The sequence below is a fragment of the Erinaceus europaeus genome, chromosome 15 (genome assembly GCF_950295315.1).
Source record: "Erinaceus europaeus chromosome 15, mEriEur2.1, whole genome shotgun sequence".
NCBI lineage: Eukaryota > Metazoa > Chordata > Mammalia > Eulipotyphla > Erinaceidae > Erinaceus > Erinaceus europaeus.
Window position 1 is genome coordinate 41,255,114 of NC_080176.1, and position 22,686 is coordinate 41,277,799.

Here is a 22,686-nt window from a genome sequence, read left to right on the forward strand (position 1 = left end):
TGCCGGCCAGGCTTCCCTGGACTGAAGACCCCACCAATGTGTCCTGGAGCTCCGCTTCCCCAGAGACCCACCCTACTAGAGAAAGAGAGAGGCTGACTGGGAGTATGGACCGACCAGTCAATTTCCATGTTCAGTGGGGAAGCAATTATAGAAGCCAGACCTTCCACCTTCTACAACCCACAATGACCCTGGGCCATCCTCCCAGAGGGATAGAGAGTGGGAAACCTATCAGGAGAGGGACTGGGTGGTGGGAATTGTACCCATCCTACCCTATGGTTTTGTTAATTAATCCTTTCTTAAATAAATAATAATAATAATAATAATAATTACTAATAAACTGTGAGGTTGATTGACCACTATTTGTCAAAGTGATCAATCTTGGCATCACTAATTGTATAAAGGGTGGCAGAAACATTACTTATGAGATTTATCATTGCCAAAAGTGTCTCTTTTTTATTTTTAAAATTTTATTTATTTTTGATAGGATCAGAAAGACATAAAGAGGGAATGGGGAGAGAGAGACAGCTTCACCTTTTGTGAAACTTTTCCCCTGTAGGTGGGGACCTGAGGCTTAAACAAGGGTTCTTATGCATTGTAAATTAAGCTCTCAATCAAGTGCACCACCACAGGCCCTGCCAAAAGTGTTTCTAAACTGAAAATGGCAGCTTACAGAAGAAAGGAATGATTTAAATATAGTTAGAAGAAAACACTCACAATACAGGATATCATGAAACAATTGGTTTGTACTCTTAAATCAATGTCAAGAGAAAATATTGAAGTACCCATCCAGATAGCAAAAGAATGTGGAATCAAGGATATGAACAAAACATTCACTACAGAGGAGATCCAAAAGGCTAACAAACATATGAAAAACTGCTCTAGGTCACTGATTGTCAGAGAAATACAAATGAAGACAACACTAAGATACCACCTCACTCCTGTAAGAATGGCATACATCAAAAAGGACAGCAGCAACAAATGCTGGAGACGTTGTGGGGACAGAGGAACACTTTTACATTGCTGGTGGGAATGTAAATTGGTACAGCCTCTGTGGAGAGCAGTCTGGAAAACTCTCAGAAGGCTAGACATGGACCTTCCATATGATCCAGTAATTCCTCTCCTGGGGTTATACCCCAAGGACTCCATAACACCCAACCAAAAAGAGGTGTGTACTCCTATGTTCATAGCAGCACAATTCCTAATAGCTAAAATCTGGAAGCAACCCAGGTGCCCAGCAACAGATGAGTGGCTGAGAAAGCTGTGGTATATATACACAATGGAATACTATGCAGCTATCAAGAACAATGAACCCACCTTCTCTGACCCATCTTGGATGGAGCTAGAAGGTATTATGTTAATTGAGCTATGTCAGAAAGATAAAGATGAGTATGGGATGATCCCACTCATCAACAGAAGTTGAGGAAGAAGATCTGAAAGGGAAACTAAAAGCAGGACCTGACCAAATTGTAAGTAGGACACAAAGTAAAAACCCTGTGGTGAGGGGTAGACATGCAGCTTCCTGGGCCAGTGGGGGGTGGGAGTGGGTGGGAGGGACGGGTCACAGTCTTTGGTGGAGGGAATGGTGTTTATGTACACTCCTAGTAAAATATAGTCATATACATCACTAGTTAATACAAGAGGGGGAAAATTAATTGTATGTCTCAAAAGTTTTTCAAAACACAAACTGAATCTTTTCTCAATATATGCAGTGTAATTGATATGCAGACTCTCTCAAAAGCCTAGACCAAGTAGATCAGAAGCAACCAATAGCACAGCTATATACAAGATACTGGGCACTGTACAGCAAACCCTAACAAAAGGACTTTTCAAAGTTAACCCAATTACCAAATAATGTGATGATAACATTAACTATTGATTGTCTTTTTGAACCCTAAGACAGCAGGAACCTCCCATCTCTACTATAGAGCCTCTACTTACCCCAGTCCTGGAACCACTGGATAGGGCCCACTTTCCCGTATGCCTCTCCCAATCCATATCAAATAATATTGCATCTGCCGATCACAACCTAACCAACACAACGATTGCCACCTCAACATGCTTCACTTAAGACTGTGTCCAGAGACTACACATGTGGAATGACAACCCTTCAGCTTCATTACTCGGGTGAGACCTTTCTTTTCATAGTATACTCTAATTCCATCTCAGGTGGTTCACTTTCTAACAAAGTCCAAAACCTAGATATACACCAGTTTCTGTGAGAGAGAGCATAAGTTCACACATATCCATAAACTACTGCAAAATATATACCTGAAAGCAGAAGGGCACTAGAGTTTGCAGTGAGTATCCCCCTAACACTTCCTCTCCATTATTCCAAGCTTTGGGTCCATGATTGCTCAACAATTTGTTTGGCTTCTTATGTTAACTCTCTTTTCAGTCACCAGGTTCCAGATGTCATCAGGATGCCAGCCAGGCTTCCCTGGACTGAAGACCCCACCAATGTGTCCTGGAGCTCCACTTTCCCAGAGACCCACCCTTATGGGGAGAGAGAGAGGCAGACTGGGAGTATGGACCGACCAGTCAACGCCCATGTTCAGCGGGGAAGCAATTACAGAAGCCAGACCTTCTACCTTCTGCAACCCACAATGACCCTGGGTCCATGCTCCCAGAGGGATAGAGAATGGGAAAGCTATCAGGGGAGGGGGTGGGTTATGGAGATTGGGTGGTGGAAATTGTGTGGAATTGTACCCCTCCTACCCTATGGTTTTGTTAATTAATACTTTCTTAAAAAAATAAAAATAGTCAAGGAAGCAGAGTTAAAGTAGATTACAAAATAGATTAAGAAAAATAGATGAGTATCAAAGAGAATTGGGATCTATAAAAATGGAACTAGGTCAGACTACTCTGTCATACATAGAGTGAAATAATCCATCCTCCTTAACAATGTACCTGCTACTTGGCTTGCTTGCTTGTGCTGATAGACTTGAAATAGACTATAAAAGGTAGTTTAATCCAAGATTGGGGGCTTACATTTTCTCTGGAGTATTCCAGGCTCTGGCAAACTGGTGTAATAAATTTCTCTTTCTGCCCATTTTGGTCTCCACCTTGTTATTGGTTGTAACAATTAACAGTGGTGCTTGAGACCTTAGAAGAGACAATAAGACACATCACTATTTCATCACTAGTGAAAAAGGACAGCATCAGCAAGGAAGCAGACTTCCTCCAAATTGAATCTGAATCTGCCAAAGCCTCTAGATGAACCACTCAGAGACATGCAGGGGACTGAAAACAGGTTAAGTAAGTCAGTTTTCAGAAGCAATAAATCAATAAAGAATCAACAAAGATTTTTGTATAAGCATACAAATCAACCTATAGCTTCATTCTTCATGAAAACATGGTGACCTGAACTGTATGTTTTGCTAAGTGAAGGAGTTGTTAAAGGCTGGCTCAAGCCCCTCATATCTTATTAGATTGTCCAAAATTAGTTTGAAGACAGCAGTGGCCTATGGCCAACTTTTAGTAATATCATTAATGATATATAGGGAGCTAATCGTGGGTAGCTGGGTAAGATTTTTATAGGACAGAAGACCTATTTCAATACAGAGAAATTACAGAGACCTATTTCAATACAGAGAATTACAGAGAAAAGCTTTATATCAGTGGAAGTCTTTGTATTTGAATCCATCTAGATATACGAATTAAGTACAATTAATATGTCTTTCATTCAAAGGAAACTATTTTTAATATATTTTATTTGTTTTATTTTAATGAGAGAGAGAGTTACAGACAGAAGGATACAGATGGGGTGGGGGCCAGGCAGTGGTACACCTGGTTAAGCACACATATTACAATGTGCAGGGACCCAGGTTCATCTCCTGGTCCCCACCTGAAGGGGAAAAGCTTCACGAGTGGTGAAGAAGGGCTAATGGTGTCTCTCTGTCTCTTTCCTCTATATCTCTCCATCTTTGTCAATTTCTCTGTCTATATCCAATAATAAATAAAGAATTTATAAAAGTAAATGAAATAAAAATAAGGGGCTGGATGGTAGCGCACCTGACTCAGTGCATGTTACAGTGCGCAAGGACCAGGGTTCAAGCCCCCAGTCCCTACCTGCAGGGGGAAAGCTATGTAAGTGGTGAAGCAGTAGTCCAGGTGTCTCTCTGTCTCTCCTTCTCTACTCCCCCTCACCTCTCAATTTCTGTCTTTCTCTATCCAATAAATACACAAAGATTAATAAGTAAAATAAAATAAAAAGAGAGAGACCAGACAACTGGACAGCTCTCACTTATAGTGGTGTTGAAGGTTGTGTCTGGAGTTTTGGAAACTTGGCCATTAGAGGTTTTTTTTTTTTTTTTTAATCTTTTCATCTTATTTATTTATTATTGGATAGAGACAGAGAGAAGTTGAGAGGGTCAGGGGACCTAGAAAGGAAAAGAAACAGAGAGACAACTGCAGCCCTGCTTCACCACTCATGAAACATTCCCCCTGCAGGTGGGGCCCAGGGACTTGAACCTGGGTCCTTACGCATTGTAATGTGAGCACTTAAGAGGTGTATCACCACCTGGTCCCAGGAGGTTTTTTTTTCTGTGTGTGTTTGTGTGTGATAAGCATTATACTGTTGGATATTTTGCAGTCATGACACATTTTTGCTTTAAAAAACATGGCTTTTCTGACAATCCAGCATCCCCCTCCACTACAATGTATATGTCTTACTTAGATTTTGAGTCAGACCTTGCAAAAAAAGATAAATATTATATTTTAGGCAATGCTGTAGAAATTGCTATTAATTTTCAAAATATGTGATTTTAAAAAGAAGCATTATACAAAATACATGCTAAACTGCTATTTAACAATGACATGACCTCAGACGAATAACCTTTTTCAGATTCATCTGGGGGCCAGGGGAGTAGGTGGAAGAAAAGATGAAGCAAGACTGAAGATGGGAAACGACTCAGTCAGTAAAGATCTTGCCTTTCATAGTCACATGGATGGTACTTAAAGTGGTCATGCTAAATGCTGAAACAATTCTGGATTATTACTCTCATATGTGCAATATAAAGTGGCAAGCAAAGCACAAGGACAGGTATAAGGATCCTGGTTCAAGCCTCCGGCTTCCCACCTTGGGGGGGGGGCGGGGAGTCCCTTCACAGGCGGTGAAGCAGGTTTATCTTTCTCTCCCTGTCTTCCCCTCCTCTCTCCATTTCTCTCTGTCCTATCCAACAATGATGACATCAATAATAACAACAATAATAACTACAACAACAATAAAAACAAGGGCAACAAAAGGGAAAATAAATAAATATATATATTTTTTAAAGTAACTCTTAGACTGTGAAAAATATGGCATTTACCAGACTGGGTCATGAAGGGAGATAGTAAGAAGAAAAGTCAGAGGAGGTCAATCGGATAATGAGAATGATACTACAATATTGCTGGTGGATGTAGTAAAGCTTATATTTTATTTTAATGAGAGAGACACAGAGAAAAAGCACATACAGATAGAGAAAGACCAGAGCACTGCTCAGCTCTGGTTCATGGTGCTAGGGATTGAACCTGGGACCTCTGAACCTCTGGCGGGCATGAAAGTCTTTTGCATAATCATTGTGCTGTCTTCCCAGCATAAAGAGCAGAGGAGCTACACTCCTGAACTTTATACAGGATTCTAAAACTAGTGATAAACCAATACAGTTTTTAATTAAAAAATCTTCCTATTGTGGAAACTGAACAGTGTCAAAGTGCCCTCCCCTTCTGATTGAAGAAAGTATGGTTAGAGTGGTGGGGGGGGACAATGGGAAAAGTTAGGAGTGAGGAAGCTTGAGTTCCTGTCCTGTTTCTTTAACTATTAGTATCACCTTGGTTACTTAAGATATTACTTTTAGTTGATTTTCTGTTTATTTATTTAAGTCTGTTTTTACCACAGCACTGCTCAGTTCTGGATTGGCATATGTAGGTACTGGGGATTGAGCCTGAGACCTTTGGTATCTCAGGCAGAAAGTCATTTTGCATCACCACTATGCTATTTCTCTAGCCCAAATATTAGAATTCATATTTTGGATGGAACTTAAGAGAGGAATTTGATTTACCACCTTTGTCAGTTAGGTTGGTACTGAACCATAAAGTTTCTTTAATTATGGGAGTGAGTACTGACAGTTATCACTGAGACGATCTTTTAGACACAATATAAATAACTTTCCCCAAGGAACAATAATGGAGGTAATAACATCTCAAAGGACACCAAACAATTTCTTGCCATAGCTGTTTATTTTTTCTTTCTTTCCATGAATAACATGTAGAAAAATCCACAAAAGAACTAAAAGCATTAACATTTAAGAGAGAAGTTGCTCAGGGATCAAGTTATCCTGCTGTTTGAAATGAATGTTAAGGTTGGGAAAAAAGAAAAGAAACTGGCTTATATCATTGATGCACTTATAAATTAATATAGACTGTTGCCTTCTATCGACTGCGGTCTGCTTGGAAATATACATAAAACTGCTACCAGATATAAATAAAATGCAAAGAAAGTTGTGATTGGGAGAAGTATGTCTTTCTGTTGCCAGTTTTCACGTCATAAAATGAATGGGCTGGTGGCAACTTGACCATAATGGTGGGTCTAGCTACACCAACTTAGAAGTCACTATGATTATTGACCATTCTTGAGCCTGGGAAACTTGATGGCTATCCTAAAAAGTATTTAATTTGCAGATAAAAATGATTTTTTTACCTGAATTAGGACCAAAAGCCAAGTAATGAAAATCTAAAATCTTTAGCAAATATTAATCCTAACTTTGTGCAGTGACATTGTGTTAAAAAGCATCATATACACACAGACATACACACACACATACAAATATATACGGAATGATGCTTCAAATTCTTCTTTTTCCTTTTTATAATATACTTGTTATTATCTTTATTTATTTATTGTATAGAGACAGCCAGAAATCGAAAGAGAAAGGGGAAATAAAGGGGGAGAGAGACAGAGAGCTACCTGAAGCCTTGCTTCACCACTCATGAAGCTTTCCCTCTTCAGGTAGGGGCCAGGGACTCAAACCTGGTTCCTTAAGCATTGTAACATGTACGCTCAACCAGGTGAACCACCACCTGGCCCCAATGCTTCAGATTCTTCTAACAATCAATGTTTTTCTTTATCACACGGTTATCACAGTCCTAAAGAATCAAATAAGGAAATGTTTTTAAGAAACATAATTGAAGGTGAAGGTGGAGTATTAAAGAGGCCATGTCTTGAATATATCAGGTTCGTGTTCAATTTCTAGCACGAAATATAGGAACATGGCTGAGAAATAGCTCAGCTGAATAGTGTGCTGCTTTGCCATATGAATAACCCAGGTTCTAGTGGGCTCCCACAGCAGTGAAGGAACCTTTAGTCCTGTGGTCCCTATCACTCTCTGCCTCTTTTTTTTTTTAAATATTTTTTTATATTTATTTTATTTATTCCCTTTTGTTGCCCTTGTTGTTTTATTGTTGTAGTTATTATTATTGTTGTCATTATTGTTGTTGGATAGGACAGAGAGAAATGGAGAGAGGAGTGGAAGACAGAGAGGGGGAGAGAAAGATAGACACCTGCAGACCTGCTTCACCGCTTGTGAAGCGACTCCCCTGCAGGTGGGGAGCCAGGGCTTGAACCGTGATCCTTATACTGGTCCTTGTGCTTTGAGCCACCTGCGCTTAACCCGCTGCGCTACAGCCCGACTCCCCACTCTCTGCCTCTTAACCTCTCTCTCTAAAAACAGAAACAAAATAAACAAAACAAAACAACAGCAATGACAATTGTGTTTTATAAATAACTAAAAAATAAAATCACCGTCACTACAGGTCCTAAATTAAAATTGGTAGTTACAAGACTTATACTAGATAATTATGAGAAAGTAACGTTCCAGCTCCTTTCTTTTTACATAGAATAATAAGGACTGGTGAAATAAATGTGAATAATTCAAATTAGTTAATTTATTTTAAATTAGATTTATCTAATAAGTAATAATTTGCTTTCAACCAGATCTAGGACAATAAATCATTACTTTTTAATGTGAGTATTGATTCCTAATTTGCAAAGAGACTTCTAAAACAACTCTTCTTGGAGAGATGTTTTACAAGGTAGTTGTTACAAAGAGCATGGGAAAGATGAAAACCAGAAGCAAAGTTCGTGCTAATTAGCCAAAATCTTACCTGACGTTATCTTCTGTTCTCTCCTCTTGTCTACTCTTCCTGCAATGAGAAGACGCATGAAAATCTAATGTTACTAAGATGAATAGCCAGTTTACTGCCTTTTCCAAATAAATCACCACCTCAGCCACACGCAGCCTGCTTCTAGTGGGGAGTGGACAAAAGGATGAAAAATGTCTTTGTATCAGGTTAGGAAAGTAAAGAATAAATCAGCAGGCAATACATATGCAATTACATATATAAGTGCAGTTTTTGAAATTTTACTGGTAAAAGTCTCAGCAATACACCTAACAAGAAGCAAATCCACATAGAACAAACTGGGGGTGAAACATCTGAATAAAACAAGGCTGTGTCTTAGCCAACCTATTGGAAAAGATAAAAAGGACAGCCAAAACAATGCTAGTGAAATGTGCCCCAGAATGTACACACTGTCTAGAGACAGCAGAGGATCAAGTGGCTATTTAACAAATGAAGGTGTACTCATGAAATTATAAAGTGTTTAATCTGGACCTGGAGATATATGTATGATTTGGGAAATTGAAATACATAAAAGATGGATTCCTCATAAAACAAACAGTATGTGCTATCTAGGATAATTTATTTTATTTTACTTCATTTAGTTTTTTAGCAAGGACAATGATATGTACAGCTTACTTTAGGATCTTGAACAATAGAAGACTTGCTTAGGAACTGGGTTTTAGCTAGAGATCAGGCAAGGAGTGGAATTAGGCCATGGCAGTGGGAGTGGAGAGGAAGGAAGTGATGGTGCCAAGAGAGTTGGGGATATGGGTTCATAGGAGGCACATGGTCTTGGCTGTAGGGACCAGGAATTTGCATAATGTGACATACAAGGGAGAAAGAGATCAAAATGGCTAGCTAGGTGATGTTGGGCATGGTAACAATTTATAGAAATGGGGGTAGGGGAAGAGTGAGTTCAGTTTAAGACTTAGTGAGCCTGCAGTGCTCTGGGGATGTGACACTTGGGAGAGAGACCAGAATTGAAATCACAAACACCAAAAATGTCCATATTGAAAAGATGACTGGAACTGAGAGGATGAATAGGCATTTAAAGGCAGATGGCACAGAAGGCTGGATTGTGGATGATAACCAACAAAATGAAAATGCTACTTTTGTTTTGTTGTATGGTCTTATAAAAAGTCATGAGAAGAAGCAGAAACAAAAGAGGCCATAATCATGATCACAGATAAGAATTTATAGGGGAATCGGTCGTAGTGCAGCAGGTTAAGCACACATGGCACAAAGCACAAGGAGACTGGCATAATGATCCAAGTTCGAGCCCCTGGCTCCCAACCTACCGGGGAGTCATTTCACAGGCGGTGAAGCAGGTCTGTAGGTGTCTATCTTTCTCTCCCCCTATGTCTTCCCCTCCTCTCTCCATTTCTCTCTGACCTAAATTAAGCTTTTAAAAAAAGAGTTTAGGGAGTCAGAAGGTAGCACAGCGAGTTAAGCGTACTTGGCGCAAAGCGCAAGGACCAGCTTAAGGATCCTGAGCCCCTGGCTCCCCACCTGCAGGGAAGTCACTTCACAGGCAGTAAAACAGGTTTGTAGGTGTCTTTCTCTCTCCCTCTCTGTCTTCCCCTCCTCTCTCCATTTCTCTCTGTCCTATCTAACAATGACGACATCAATAACAACAATAATAATTACAGCAACAATGAAAAACAAGGGCAGCAAATGGGAAAATAAATAAATATTAAAAAAAAGTTTAGAAACACGAAGATTAGCAAAAATACTGGATTCTGTCAAATTCATACAACTGTTTCAACACTAGAAAAGTGTAGTTTCTGAGGAGGAGCAGTGGACATGAGGAATTGAGAGCCTGAAGAGTAAGGGCCAAGACTTGGCTTTGCCTCCATGAAATATGGCAGCCCAGAAGTAATGAGATGAAGTAAAAGCTTGAGCAGGAATATAGTTATGATTCTGTTTGGCTATGCTCCAGCACACATATGGATTTAGATAAGAAAGTTGGCACCCAGGCAATGGAGTATGCAAGTTCCACTCTTACAGTGAGAGTATTGGTTTTGTGCTGTGTAAGTAAGCTGGCTCCCAGTGGCAATGGTGACTTTCTTGTCAGCTATCAACATTTAATGATGGAGCTAATTAGGATTTCTGTAACACCTGGCAGCTATAAGCAAACTTTACAGTTTTCTATCTGTGCTTTGTGTCTTTTAAAGTCCTAAAATATCACATGAACAATGTACAATCTTCCCTACACAGAGCTGCCACAAGTGTAGAATTCATTTAACTGGCCCCTTGATTAACAGCACATTCTATTAATTTAGGTGATTTACTGAGGACTTGTTTGATGCAATTTATTTCAATGATTCAAACAGATAAATGGCACAAATGGTTCACTTAAAGGTTCCATTCATTTCCAGGTGTGATAGGACACCAGCTTATTTGTGTTTTTTATTGGACAAGCCACCTCCCATGAAACCCTGTACCACCAAGAATTTTAATCACCTTATGTAATACGCTCTTTTAACCCTTTGCTTATGCCTCTGCCATATTCTAATTCCAACGTTTGGTTCATAACTAATTGTGGGTTTATTTACCCAAGTTCTATGTGGTTTTCTTAGGGCATGTGTCATATCTTTTCCCATCCTCTCCCTCTCCCCCCTGCAACCCCAATACTTGAGAGTGCCTTGAACACAAGAGCTTGGAATCTGGCTGGCATACAGAGAAAGTTATGTAATATAGCCCTCCTTAAAAGACTAGAGAACATGAAGTAAATTTTAGCACAGCTACCATTAAGTGCAAAGTACATCCAAAAAACCGAGCTCTTACCAGGTATTTACATTACAGCTGACAACATAGAAAGTATTATATTAGAAAAGTGGGCGATAAAATAACAGGCTTTCGGGATAATGAACATGCATTTACCCCATTTGTGCTTTATTTTATCACAGATTGCAGTTTAAAACATAACATAAAAGTATGCTTTGCATGCTACTTCTAGGTAAGCCATAATGTGACACACAAAATATGAAAAATAAAAATGGACCATAATCTTATAAAAGTGGAATTTATAGAGTAAAACGTTTCTCCTAGGAAAATGCACTTAACTGATGCACTTATATTTCCACAGCACATGACTATTTATTCATATAAACTAAGTCTTGAGGCCGGGTGGTGGTACGCACCTGGTTGAGTGCAATGTTACAGTGCACAAAGAAGTGGGTTCAAGACCCCGGTCTCCACCTGCTAGGGGAAAGTTTCACAAGTGGTTACACAGTACTGCAGGTCTCTCTGTCTCCAGGCTTACTGCTAGGGCTCAGTGCTGGCACTATAAATCCACTGCTCCTGGAGGTCATGTTTTCAATTTTTATTGGATAGGACAAAGAAACGTCGAGAAAGGAGGGGAATACAGAGAGGAGGAGAGAAAGATAGACACCTGCAAACCTGCTTCACCACTTGTGAAGTGACCCCCCAGCAAGTGGGGAGCTGGGGGCTTAAAATGGGATCTTTATGCCGGTCCTTGTGCTTCATCCTATGTGCTCTTAACCTGATGTGTCACTACCCATCCCTCTCTTTCCTTCACTCTATCTTCCCATCCGATTTCAATTTCTCTCTGTCTCTAACCATAAAAAAATAAGTAAATGGGAGTCGGGCGGTAGCAGCGGGTTAAATGCACATGGCACAAAGCGCAAGGACCCTAGTAAGGATCCGGGTTCCAGGGTTCCCCACCTGCAGGGGGGTCACTTCACAGGCGGTGAAGCAGGTCTTCAGGTGTCTGTCTTTCTTTCCCCCTCTCTGTCTTCCCCTCCTCTCTCCATTTCTCTCTGTCCTATCTAACAACGACAATGTCAATAACAACAATAATAACTACAATTACAATTTAAAAAGGGCAAAGTGAAAATAAATAGATTTTAAAAATTTTAAAAAATTAAAAAGTAAGTAAATATTAAAAAATAGAAAAATAAACTAAGTCTTGATGTTATTTAAGAACTGAGTTTAGAAGTTTAAAAACAAGATCAGAAGAGAAAACACTAAGCAGAACCTGGACTGGAGATGGTGTATTACACCAAAGTAAAAGACTCTGGAGTGGGCTTGGGTTGGGGGGAGTACAGGTGCTGGAAAAGGATGACAGAGGACCTAGTGGGGGTTGTATTGTTATGTGGAAAACTAAGAAATGGCAAGCATGTACAAACTATTATATTTACTGGTGACTGTAAAACATTAATCCTCCAATAAAAGGAGAAAAGGTTTTTTTAAAGTAATCATAAATCATAACATATATTAAAAGAAAAAAAGAATTAAGGTTGTCAATACTATCATGGAAAAAAATTAACTAGATAGCAATTTATAGTGCATTTCAGTACTTCAATACAGGAGTAATTCCTTCACCATACACTCCCTTCTGATCATGCACCGCCACAGGCACAGGATGGTGAACCAATGATGTCTCACCAATAATAAGTAGAACTTGAGTTATCTCTACTCAGTATCTCATGTTACTTCAAATGAAAAAGAAAATTTACATTATGTATGTGCTGATATATGCATGAACACTGTCTTTTTACTTTACGGTATTTATAATCTTGTCTCTCATATTCTCTTCTACCTGCTTTACCTGAGAATATAGAAGGTCTGTCATGGAATCTTATCAAACTCCTCTCTCTGTACTTCTCATTTCTCAGTAGCCAATTCTGAGTTTGCATTCACTCCCAGCCATTTTATCTGCCCTGTTCTGAGAGGTATTATTAATCACATCCTGTTGCTAGGATACCTGAGAATGTTCATGTATGTCCGATGTTTCTTTGGCAAAATGCACTCGGAAAAAAGCATAGAATCGTGACAAGGAAAATTACTGTGCATACGCTTCTTATTTTTCCAAAAAGGTGGTAAGGATGAGGGAGTGAGCAACTTAACTACCAGATAATATAATGCTAACTGCCCTGAGATTTTTTTTTTTAATATCCTCTTTGTTTCACTGAGATTTTAATGGGAAAATGCTGGCAGTAAGTTTGGATAGTGAGAATCTGTAGTACTTCACTTCTGAGTTAAGTAGGAGCAGAAGGAAGTGAGAGCTTTGATTCTGCTTACTTTATAGGAACTTAGAGAACAAGGGGTACTAAGATTTTTTTATTTCTTTTTTTATTTCTTTATTGGGGAATTAATGTTTTACATTTGACAGTAAATACAATAGTTTGTACTTGCATAACATTTCTCAGTTTTCCATATAACAGTACAAACCCCTTTAGGTCCTCTGTCATCCTTCTTGGACCCGTATTCTCCACCCCCCCAACACACATACACCCACCCTAGAGTCTTTTACTTCAGTGCAATACTACAAATACTCAAAAGATCATCAGACTATGAAGCATTTTCTCCTTAAAAATATACTTATTTAACGAGGTTGGTCAGTAACACAGAGGATTAATCACACATGGCGTAAAGTGCTCAGGGACCGGAGTAAGGAACCCTGTTTAAGCCCCCAGCTCCCCACCTGCAGGTGGGTCGCTTCACAGGTGGTGAAACCGTTCTGCAGGTGTCTTTCTCTCCCCCTCTGTGTCTCCCCTCCTCTCTCCATTTCTCTGTCCTATCCAACAACATCAATGGCAATAATAATATTAACAACCACAAAGGCAACAAAAATGGGGGGAAAAATAGCCTCCAGAAGCAGTGGATTCACCTTGTCCCAGCAATAATCCTGGAGGCAATATATATATTTATTATAAATATACTTATTTACCTACTATTATTTGGGAGAGGGGAAGAAAGAACCAGAGCACCATTCAGGTTTGGTATAAAGTGGTCCCAGGAACTGAAATTCTGGCCTCTGAGGTTCCAGTCATGAAAACTGGTGTTCTAGCATATTGAGCTATTTCCCATTCCTGATTTTTGAAGTGTGTAGTTGTTGTCATTAGAGTGTAGCAAATACTTATTAACTACTACAACCGAGGAACTTTAGTGACAATACTTAATTCCACCTTCACAATAACTCCATGGAGTAGTTAATGTCTGCTTCTATTTTCCAATGCAGTGAGCAGGCATAGAAATTTATTTTTGTAACAAGCACAAGGGTCCAGTTAGTGATTGACAGGATTAGTGTATGAACTGAACTCGGATTTGTCACTGACTCACCCTGAGATGTTTGGCATAGTAGTCATTCGACATCTGTAAATGACACTGTATTTATCTGGAAACAGGGTAATAATGCTAGTCTTTCTTCTCAGGGCCATTCTGAGGGTTAAATAAAGTGGTACATATAATCATTATTCTGTGTGTGCTGAGCACATGATGCAGTTCTATTTAGGATTTAGACTCGGTGCTTGGAATGTATTTCAAGAGACTGAGCTATTTCCCAGCCCCAGACATTATAAACATGACACCCACTTTCAGTGATTTCAGTGTCTTGCTAGGTGCTTCTCTTTATGAACAATTTATGTCTAGTATTCCAGAATGACATATTATCAAAGTCAGTTGCTTTATTTATACAAGCACCATAAAGTTCACTCTCTGAGGGTCGCCTAAGATCTCTTTATTATCACTTCCTTTTTGGCTTCCCTTGAATCTTAGAAGTGAATAGGACCCTTGCATTGAATTCCTTTTCCTTTCAATTTTTTCCTAATGAAAATTATTTTAATTAGATACAACTTAACATGCAAAATGTTCCTCAATGATAAGTTAAGAAGACATGATTTTGGGATCCAGGATTCATGGTTCAAATTCCTGTGTACATTTTACAATGAGTAGCTACTGTAGAATTAATCAACAGTCTAATGTGCTTTAAAGAGTAAGAGGGCACTTTTCCAGAAACACGAAGATGTCATTGGCAGAATTCATCCCTTATAGTAAACAGCAGGGCCTCCAATAAGTAGCTTGAGTTTCCTAATATCCAATGGTTCTTTTAGAGATAACAGCTTATTTAGATGAATATTATATGTTTTTAAAGAATCATTCGATGAGATTTTACTTTTTATTTTATTCATTTATTTTTGGATAGAGTCTAAGAGAAACTGAGAGGGAAGGAGATACAGAGAGAGGGAGAGGAGAGAGGAGAGAGGAAGAGACAGACACTTGTAGGACTTCTTCACCACCAGGGAAGCTTCCGACTCAGGTGACTTAAACCTTGGTCCTTGTGAACTGTGAAATGTGTGCCCTACTAGGTACACCACTGTCAGGCCCCTGACAAATACTATATTTTAATAGCTTCAAAAGTAATTACACAAATAAGGATATGAGAGAGTTTTAAGTACCGTAGGACAAAAAGAGAGAAACTTAACTAGGCCAAATTCAAAAACTCAAATCGACTCTATAATAATGTAGAAAAAGCATGGTATCTGTTTGGAAAAGTGGTATGAAAAATTGGAGGCCTTTTTTTTTATCATTCATCCTGATGTTGATATTGTACTGACCTCAGCAGACACTAGTGATAAGCCTGTATAGGGTGATGGACCCTTAGTGTCCTCCTGCAGGTTTAGATAAACTCCACTTGCTCTGCTATCTGTTTCTATTTGGTTAGTTGATGTGTTGCTAGGATGCTTAGGCAAAGAGCTGTTATAAGCATGCTGCGTGCTGTGAGCTCCAGACAGTGTGTACTGAGATACAGCAAATGGCCCTTCAGAAACATATCAGTACAGATAGATCTGGGCCTCCGAGGTTGACCATCTGCCTTGGCAGAGCTACCACTCCATCTGCACTCCCCAGCCCTGGGGCCTGCCATTCATGCATTGTAGCATGTAGAAAGCCTGAAAAGAACCAAAATACTCAAAAGATTTTGCCTATTTTTCCTATGTTGACCCGTGTGCAGAGACACAGTCAAATTAGTACAAGTAATAATGATTTTATGTGGCCTTGGAAATTCTCAAGCAAATAAAAAGCAATCTTCCCACTTAGATCCACCTGCTGAACACATAATTAATGTGACAGGCAGATTTCTAACCTTGGTCTGGGTGAATCAGATCTTAAGAGTATACCTTTTGATATTCAGAACCTCATTCTTGGGCAATCATGTGTTGGCAGAGAAGGTTTTTTAGAAGATCTTTAAATGCTGAAGTCAGATTAGCAAAAATAAACACTGAGTGATTGTCAGGCCCTAAATATCTTTCCAATGTGATAATGCTAGTTTTACTACTGTGCGCTTCAGCTGCTGACTATATAAGCAATACATGCATTGTACAATAGCATGCTAAATACAAGGTGTCATTGTTTTAAAGTTACTTAATATTATGTGTCTTTGGAGTGTTCATTACATAAAGAAGGATGAACTGTTTCATAGACATCTTTCATAATGTGTATTCCTTCCTGTGTTAGAATAAAAAAATTGACCACTCATTAGTAGGTGGAGTTGAATTCCCTTTCTGTTGAATATGCCCAGGTCTTAATAGTTTACTTACTTAGTGCAACATACTATGAAAGCAAATCCCTAGGCCTGGATTTTGAGAATCAAGCAGTTTCTACTTTCTGAGTATTTGTTCTGGGAAGAGTCAGACATAATGTTTGTAGAGATAACTCAGATACCACCATGCTGTGGGGAAGCTCCAGCTACTCACACAGGGGGTCCACATGGACAGAGAGCTGTTTCCACTATACATGATCAGTACCTAGTTCCAGCATCCAACCCAGCTTCTAGGCATGTGAAAATGAAGAAAGTATTTCTTCATGAAGTAATAAATGAAGTGTGGATAATACAGTTTTCATTACCTTTTCTTTTTAAAAAAATGTGTATTATCTTCATTTATTTATTGAATAGAGGCAGTCAGAAATAGAGAGGAAAGGAGAGGTAGAGAGGAAGAGAAACAGAGAGACATCTGCAGCCCTGCTTCACCACTTGCAAAATTTTCCCTCTACAGATGCAGACTGGGGGCTCAAACCTGGGTCCTTGTGCATTGTAACCTGTGTGCTCAATCCAGGTGCACCACCACCTAGCCCACTCTCCTTCCCTTCCCTTCCCTTCCCTTCCCTTCCCTTCCCTTCCCTTCCCTTCCCTTCCCTTCCCTTCCCTTCCCTTCCCTTCCCTTCCCTTTCCTTCCCTCTCCTTCCCTTCCCTTCCCTTCCCTTCCCTTCCCTTCCCTTCCCTTCCCTTCCCTTCCCTTCCCTTCCCTTCCCTTCCCTTTCCTTTCCCTTCTCTTCCATCCCTCTCCAACCCTCCCCTTTCCTCTTCACTTCTTTTTTTCCACCAGAACACTACTCAGCTCTGGTTTATGGTGATGCTGGGGATTAAACCTGGGACTTCTAGTGTTTCAGGATCTCTAGTGCTTTTGCATAGCTACTATGCTTTGTCCCCAGTCCCCATTACCTCTCTGAATACTATCTGGATGTGGATTAAAGAGAAACATCCCAGTGGAATGCTTTTCTAAATTCCTAAACTGCAAAATTTCAAGCAAAAAGAATCAATGTTAGCTTTATATAGTACCATTACATTCTGGAATGCACTGTTACCCAGCAATGGATGGTAAAAATGATTCCTTCTCTGTTTTCATCACAGAATATTTAATGATGTGCTAATCAGTATATAATAATCTATACTGATAGTTGTCCTTCATGGCAGAATTGAACTACATTCCTTTGTAAGTTTACTCAAGTTTACTATACACTCAATACCTATGTGTACCTCCTGTTATCCAGGACTTTAGCATGCAAACAATTTCTTCTTCATGAAAAAGAACTAAAGCTGTTATTACTAGTAGTGTGACTAATCTGTTTAAGAGTACTATGTCTTTTGGACTTACAAAATTATTATAATATTTATGTTCAGGTTATCTGTCAAAAGCAGATTTGGAACCATACATATATATTTAAATTAGAGAAATAGTTATTTAGAGGACAGCTATTGTCACGGGGGTATTATCTATCATTCTATGAATTGTAAACCAATAACTGGGATATCTAACATTTTTAAATGTTTATTTATTTATTCCCTTTTGTTGCCCTTATTATTATTTTTTTTTGTTGTAGTTATTGTTGATGTCGTCATTGTTGGATAGTAAAGAGAGAAATGGAGAGAGGAGGGGAGGACAGAGAAGACGGGAGAAAGACACCTGCATACCTGCTTCACTGCTGTTGAAGTGACTCCCCTGCAGGTGGGGAGCTGGGGGCTTATGGCGGTCCTTGTGCTTTGTGCCACATGTGCTTAATGAATTATTTTTTTCAAAAAGGAAACTACAGTAGTAACCAGAGATGGAGTATACACACTAAGTAAATGTACCTGGGATAAACAAGATAGTTTTTAATTATTTAGCAGAAATGTCTCTTGAATCTTTTCAGTATTTCAGTTAAGAGCCTTTCTATATAATTCTAACTGTAAATGAAAAAAACTTGGATCCTAGATGAATATAAAAATGCTAGATGTCGGGAGTCGGGCGGTAGCGCAATGGGTTAAGCGCACATGGCACAAAGCACAAGGTCTGGCATAAGGATCCAGGTTCGAGCCCCCAGATTCAAGAGACATTTCTGCTAAATAATTAAAAACTATCTTGTTTATCCCAGGTACATTTACTTTTAAAGGGTAAATAAGTGGAGTGTATGTTGGATTAAGAGTTTCAATGCTAGTTAAAGCTAATTTTCTGTATGACAGCAACAAGAGAAACATTTCCTTACAGAAGGTAATGATATGAGTCCAATCAGGATCTGTGCTTGTGAAGTCAGAGGTTGTTCACTTTAAATAGCAATTTATTTGGCTAACAGACATACAGCCCTGCCCAGCTTTTCATCTTGAGGGAAGACTGGCACTTGATTGCTTTCTCCCATGCTCTTAATCATCACCTAATTAGTGTGTGGAGGTCAGAGGTGAGCTTATTTTTATTCTTTGACATGTCAGCACAGTTCTCATTTATGCAGTATCAAGTTTTTCTTTCTTATCTTTAAAAAGTCATCATCAAACCTTTTCTTTATATTGACCCATATCAAAGGTTTGGGCCTTAGCATCCAGGGAAGCCTACATTTCATGGACAGAAGAAAGAAAGAAAATAAGGAGAGTCTCCTCAGATCACTGGATATTGATTTATTGCTGCCAGGCATTGCAGGCTACTTTATAATCTCATAAAAACCATCTTCTGTAAACCAGCATGACTGTATGATTTGACTAGAAAAGTTGTTAATTATTTGGTACATTTTATAATTTTATATGCAAAAAGTATACTTAGGAAAACGGAAAAAGAAAAAAGAAAAAAAAAGCAAATGATAAGTGCCTATTACACAGGCAGAGAGCTAGGCATTTTATGTTTGCAGAACTGCCACAAAGAAAACAAGAAATTCAGTCAAGTGAAGGACAGGAGAGAAAAGTCTGCAGACTAGCTCTACAAATATGGCTTCCAGCTGGGGCTGGAAGTAAGTCTTTATATAATAATAGAGATAGAGTGGCAGACACTCCAGGAGGGACAAGAAATAAATATTATCCAAACACCTTAGGGAATACGTTATTTTCTGGAAAAATCTTTTATATGTGTGGGATGCTGATTTCATACAGAAGCCTGGCACTGACCAGGGGTAGGAAGCAGTGGCTTCTAGTATAGCCCATCCAGAAAAACAGTGAAGGGGGAGGGTTTTGGAGGAGTGGGAAGCTGGAGAACCTAGGAAAGGAGTGGGAATACTGAGAGAAGCTTTGTAAATTTCTCCAACCACTCAAATCATTATTATTTGCATAAGATTAAGAATATAACCTACTAGCTTTTTTTTTTCCAAAATGAATACCTCAAATCTCATCTGCTATATTCTTGCCTTTAGTTTCAACAATTTGTTCTGCTTTATATCTGAATGAATGCTTTTTCAGCCATCAAGTTCCAGATGCTATGAATGATGCCAACCTGGGCAGATAACCCCACCAATGTGTCTTGGAGCCCCACCTCCCCAGAGCCCTGCCCCACTAGGGGAAAAGAGAGACAGCCTGGGAGTATGGATCGACCTGTCAACACCCATGTTCAGCAGGGAAGCAACTACAGAAGCCAGACCTCCCACCTTCTGCACCCCATAATAACCCTGGGTCCATGTTCCCAAAAGGATAAAGAATAGGAAAGCTTTCAAGGGAGGGAATGGGATATGGAGTTCTGGTGTTGGGAACTGTATGGAATTACCTCTTATACTATGGTTTTGCCAATATTTCCATAAGTTTATAAATAATTTTTTTTAATCATGTGACATCCTGTGTGAGGGATGTAATTTCTAGCTTTCTCTAATAGAACAGACAGAATTTAGTGCCTGATTGGAGCCATTTCCCCTCCTGGTCTGCGCTGGCACCCAGCTCTTGCTCCCATGATACAGATAAAACATGGCTGATGTAAAATAACCATGGCAGTTCCATTCCTGTTGCTTCAGGTGCCCACGTGATATTTTTGACCAATGACATATAAGATGAATAATGATAATAGTTATTGTTATTGTTGCTATTGTTATGCTGCCAGTGATGTGCATCTGCATTGCTTCCAGAAATCACAGTGGACTCTTTTTTCTTCCCTTTTTCATAGGAGGTGAGAGACAGAGAGAGGAGAGACAACATGATGCCACTCAACAGCTCATGAAGCTTCCTCTCAGCATGAATCTCCCATGTGTATGGTCAGGGATTTGTTCCCCAGTCCCCATGCATGAGGATGTGAGTCATCTTCCGCACTCTTGTGAGATTACTTCTGCTGAAGAACTTCAATAGAAGCTTTCCTATTCCAATAAATAAATATATGGGAGGAACATATTTTATTTCAGTGAATGGTAGACAGGGACATAGACCTAGAATGTGGGAATCAGACCTGCAAGGTGTGACCAATGGGAACATACCCAGCATGATGTCACACAGGCTCCACACTTACATACCCAGGGGCAACCCTACCTCATGATTTTGTATTAATAGTTATTCAAACCTTGCTTATTTAAATCACAGGATTATGTTTGCTTGGCAGAGAGGCAGATAAAGAAAGAAATCACAACACCAAAGTTTCCTCCTGTGTAGTAAGGGCCGGACTTGAACCTAGTATGCACACACACAGCAAAGTGGTGACTATCCAAGTGAGTTACATTGCTGGCCATGGGCTACATGTCAGCCACAACATACTATTAGTCTATGCTTTAAAAACTGAAAGTGATAAATAATCAATCATCTAGCTTTGCCATGCTAAATAAATTAGAAATAAGATAATTGATTTTCAGAAAGAAATAACTGTGAGACTGAGACTAATCTTTAGGGTAAGGGGACAGCAATTAGAGGGTCGACTCCTGGCCTCTTCTAACACATGCACAGGATGAGAGGCCCAGCTCACTTATGAACTGAGTAGTGAAATGCCAGAATTTCCTGACCAAACATCCCACAACTCTCTATTTAAATTTTTATCTTTATTTATTTAACTTATTGGACAGAGACAGAAGTTGAGAGGGAAGGGGAAGAGAGACAGGAAGAAAGCCACCAACTGCATTGCTTTACTCTTCACAAAGCTTTTCCCCTGCAGGTGGCGCCCTTCTGCCCAGATTAGACTGCTAGATATCAGCATGATTTGCATGTGGACTTGTGACATGTGGAGAATTCTGAAGATGTTTGACAATTTGAAATGAGTACACCCTGTATGTGGTCTGTGTATAGGTTGGAGGCGTTATGATGGAGGGATTATAGTAAGAGGTAGACACACACATAGACACGCACACAGAAGAGTGTCTATGCTGATTGTTCAAGCAAATGTAGGAACAGGTAGGCCATGACACAAGTAACTACGATAGTCCCTGAAAGAATGCATGAAAAGGACAGGCACGGGTCAATGAACTCTAACAATAGTCAAAAGGAAGGGTGGGGGAGGCTATTTATTCCAAAATTTGTAAATGAAGAAATTAGAGTGGCCCAGAGAGATCAACTCACTGAAGGCTACCTGGTGAGTAGTGAGTATCAGACCTTGAATATAAATCCAGAACTCTCAAAGCTCACACTGCTTTCCACATAAGTTCCCTGATATTTTCTGAGAGGTAGGCTAGTTACTTTTGCAATTAAGATATGCAGACTTATTGAGATTATTCTTTTCCTTTGTATAATCTCCAGTTTTATTTTTTATATCAGCAACACTTTGTAATGCTTAGCCTATGGACATAACATGCAAACAAACTTAAACACAATTATCTTTGTAGATGAATCCTTGTTAAGCTTGTATATAAAAAAATTGGCTTTAAGTACTATATTGGCATAAAGCAGATCAAGTGGGACATGGTTAGCACAGTATCACAGGATACAGATGATCCACTGTTATCTGTATAAAATATTCTCTTCATACTTTTGGAAATGGGTCAATTTTATTTCCTTCCTTTGTTGTGCAAAATATGTAAGTGTTTCTCCATAAAATCATCCAAAAAGGTTGCCTTCACAGCCCAAATCTGTCAGTTTGATTTTAAATCCTCCAATTCACTTGTTGCTACAGATTAAGTTATGAGGTGATTTACAAAGCATGCTTTAAAACAAGCTTTGGTCTTATTCTCTAGTAAAACCAATTATATTGAAATCCAGGAGAGGATAGTGAAAGGGAGTCCTCAGGAAGTTGCAAACCTTTGCTGTGCTGCTTTTCATCCCTTTTGAGGGAGCTCTGGAAGGAAGTGGTGGCAATCCCACGGGTATACAACCCA

At 39.3% G+C, this 22,686-nt stretch overlaps 1 protein-coding gene across 1 annotated transcript in view; it reads right to left on the reverse strand.

The window, feature by feature from the left end:
- Positions 1–22,686, reverse strand: part of CHST9 (carbohydrate sulfotransferase 9) — a 400,006-nt gene that overhangs the window by 209,870 nt on the left and 167,450 nt on the right. Inside the window, exon 3 of the mRNA XM_060173646.1 lies at positions 8,143–8,181. Coding sequence (XP_060029629.1) covers positions 8,143–8,181 — 39 coding nt within the window. The remainder of the gene's footprint in view (positions 1–8,142; positions 8,182–22,686) is intronic.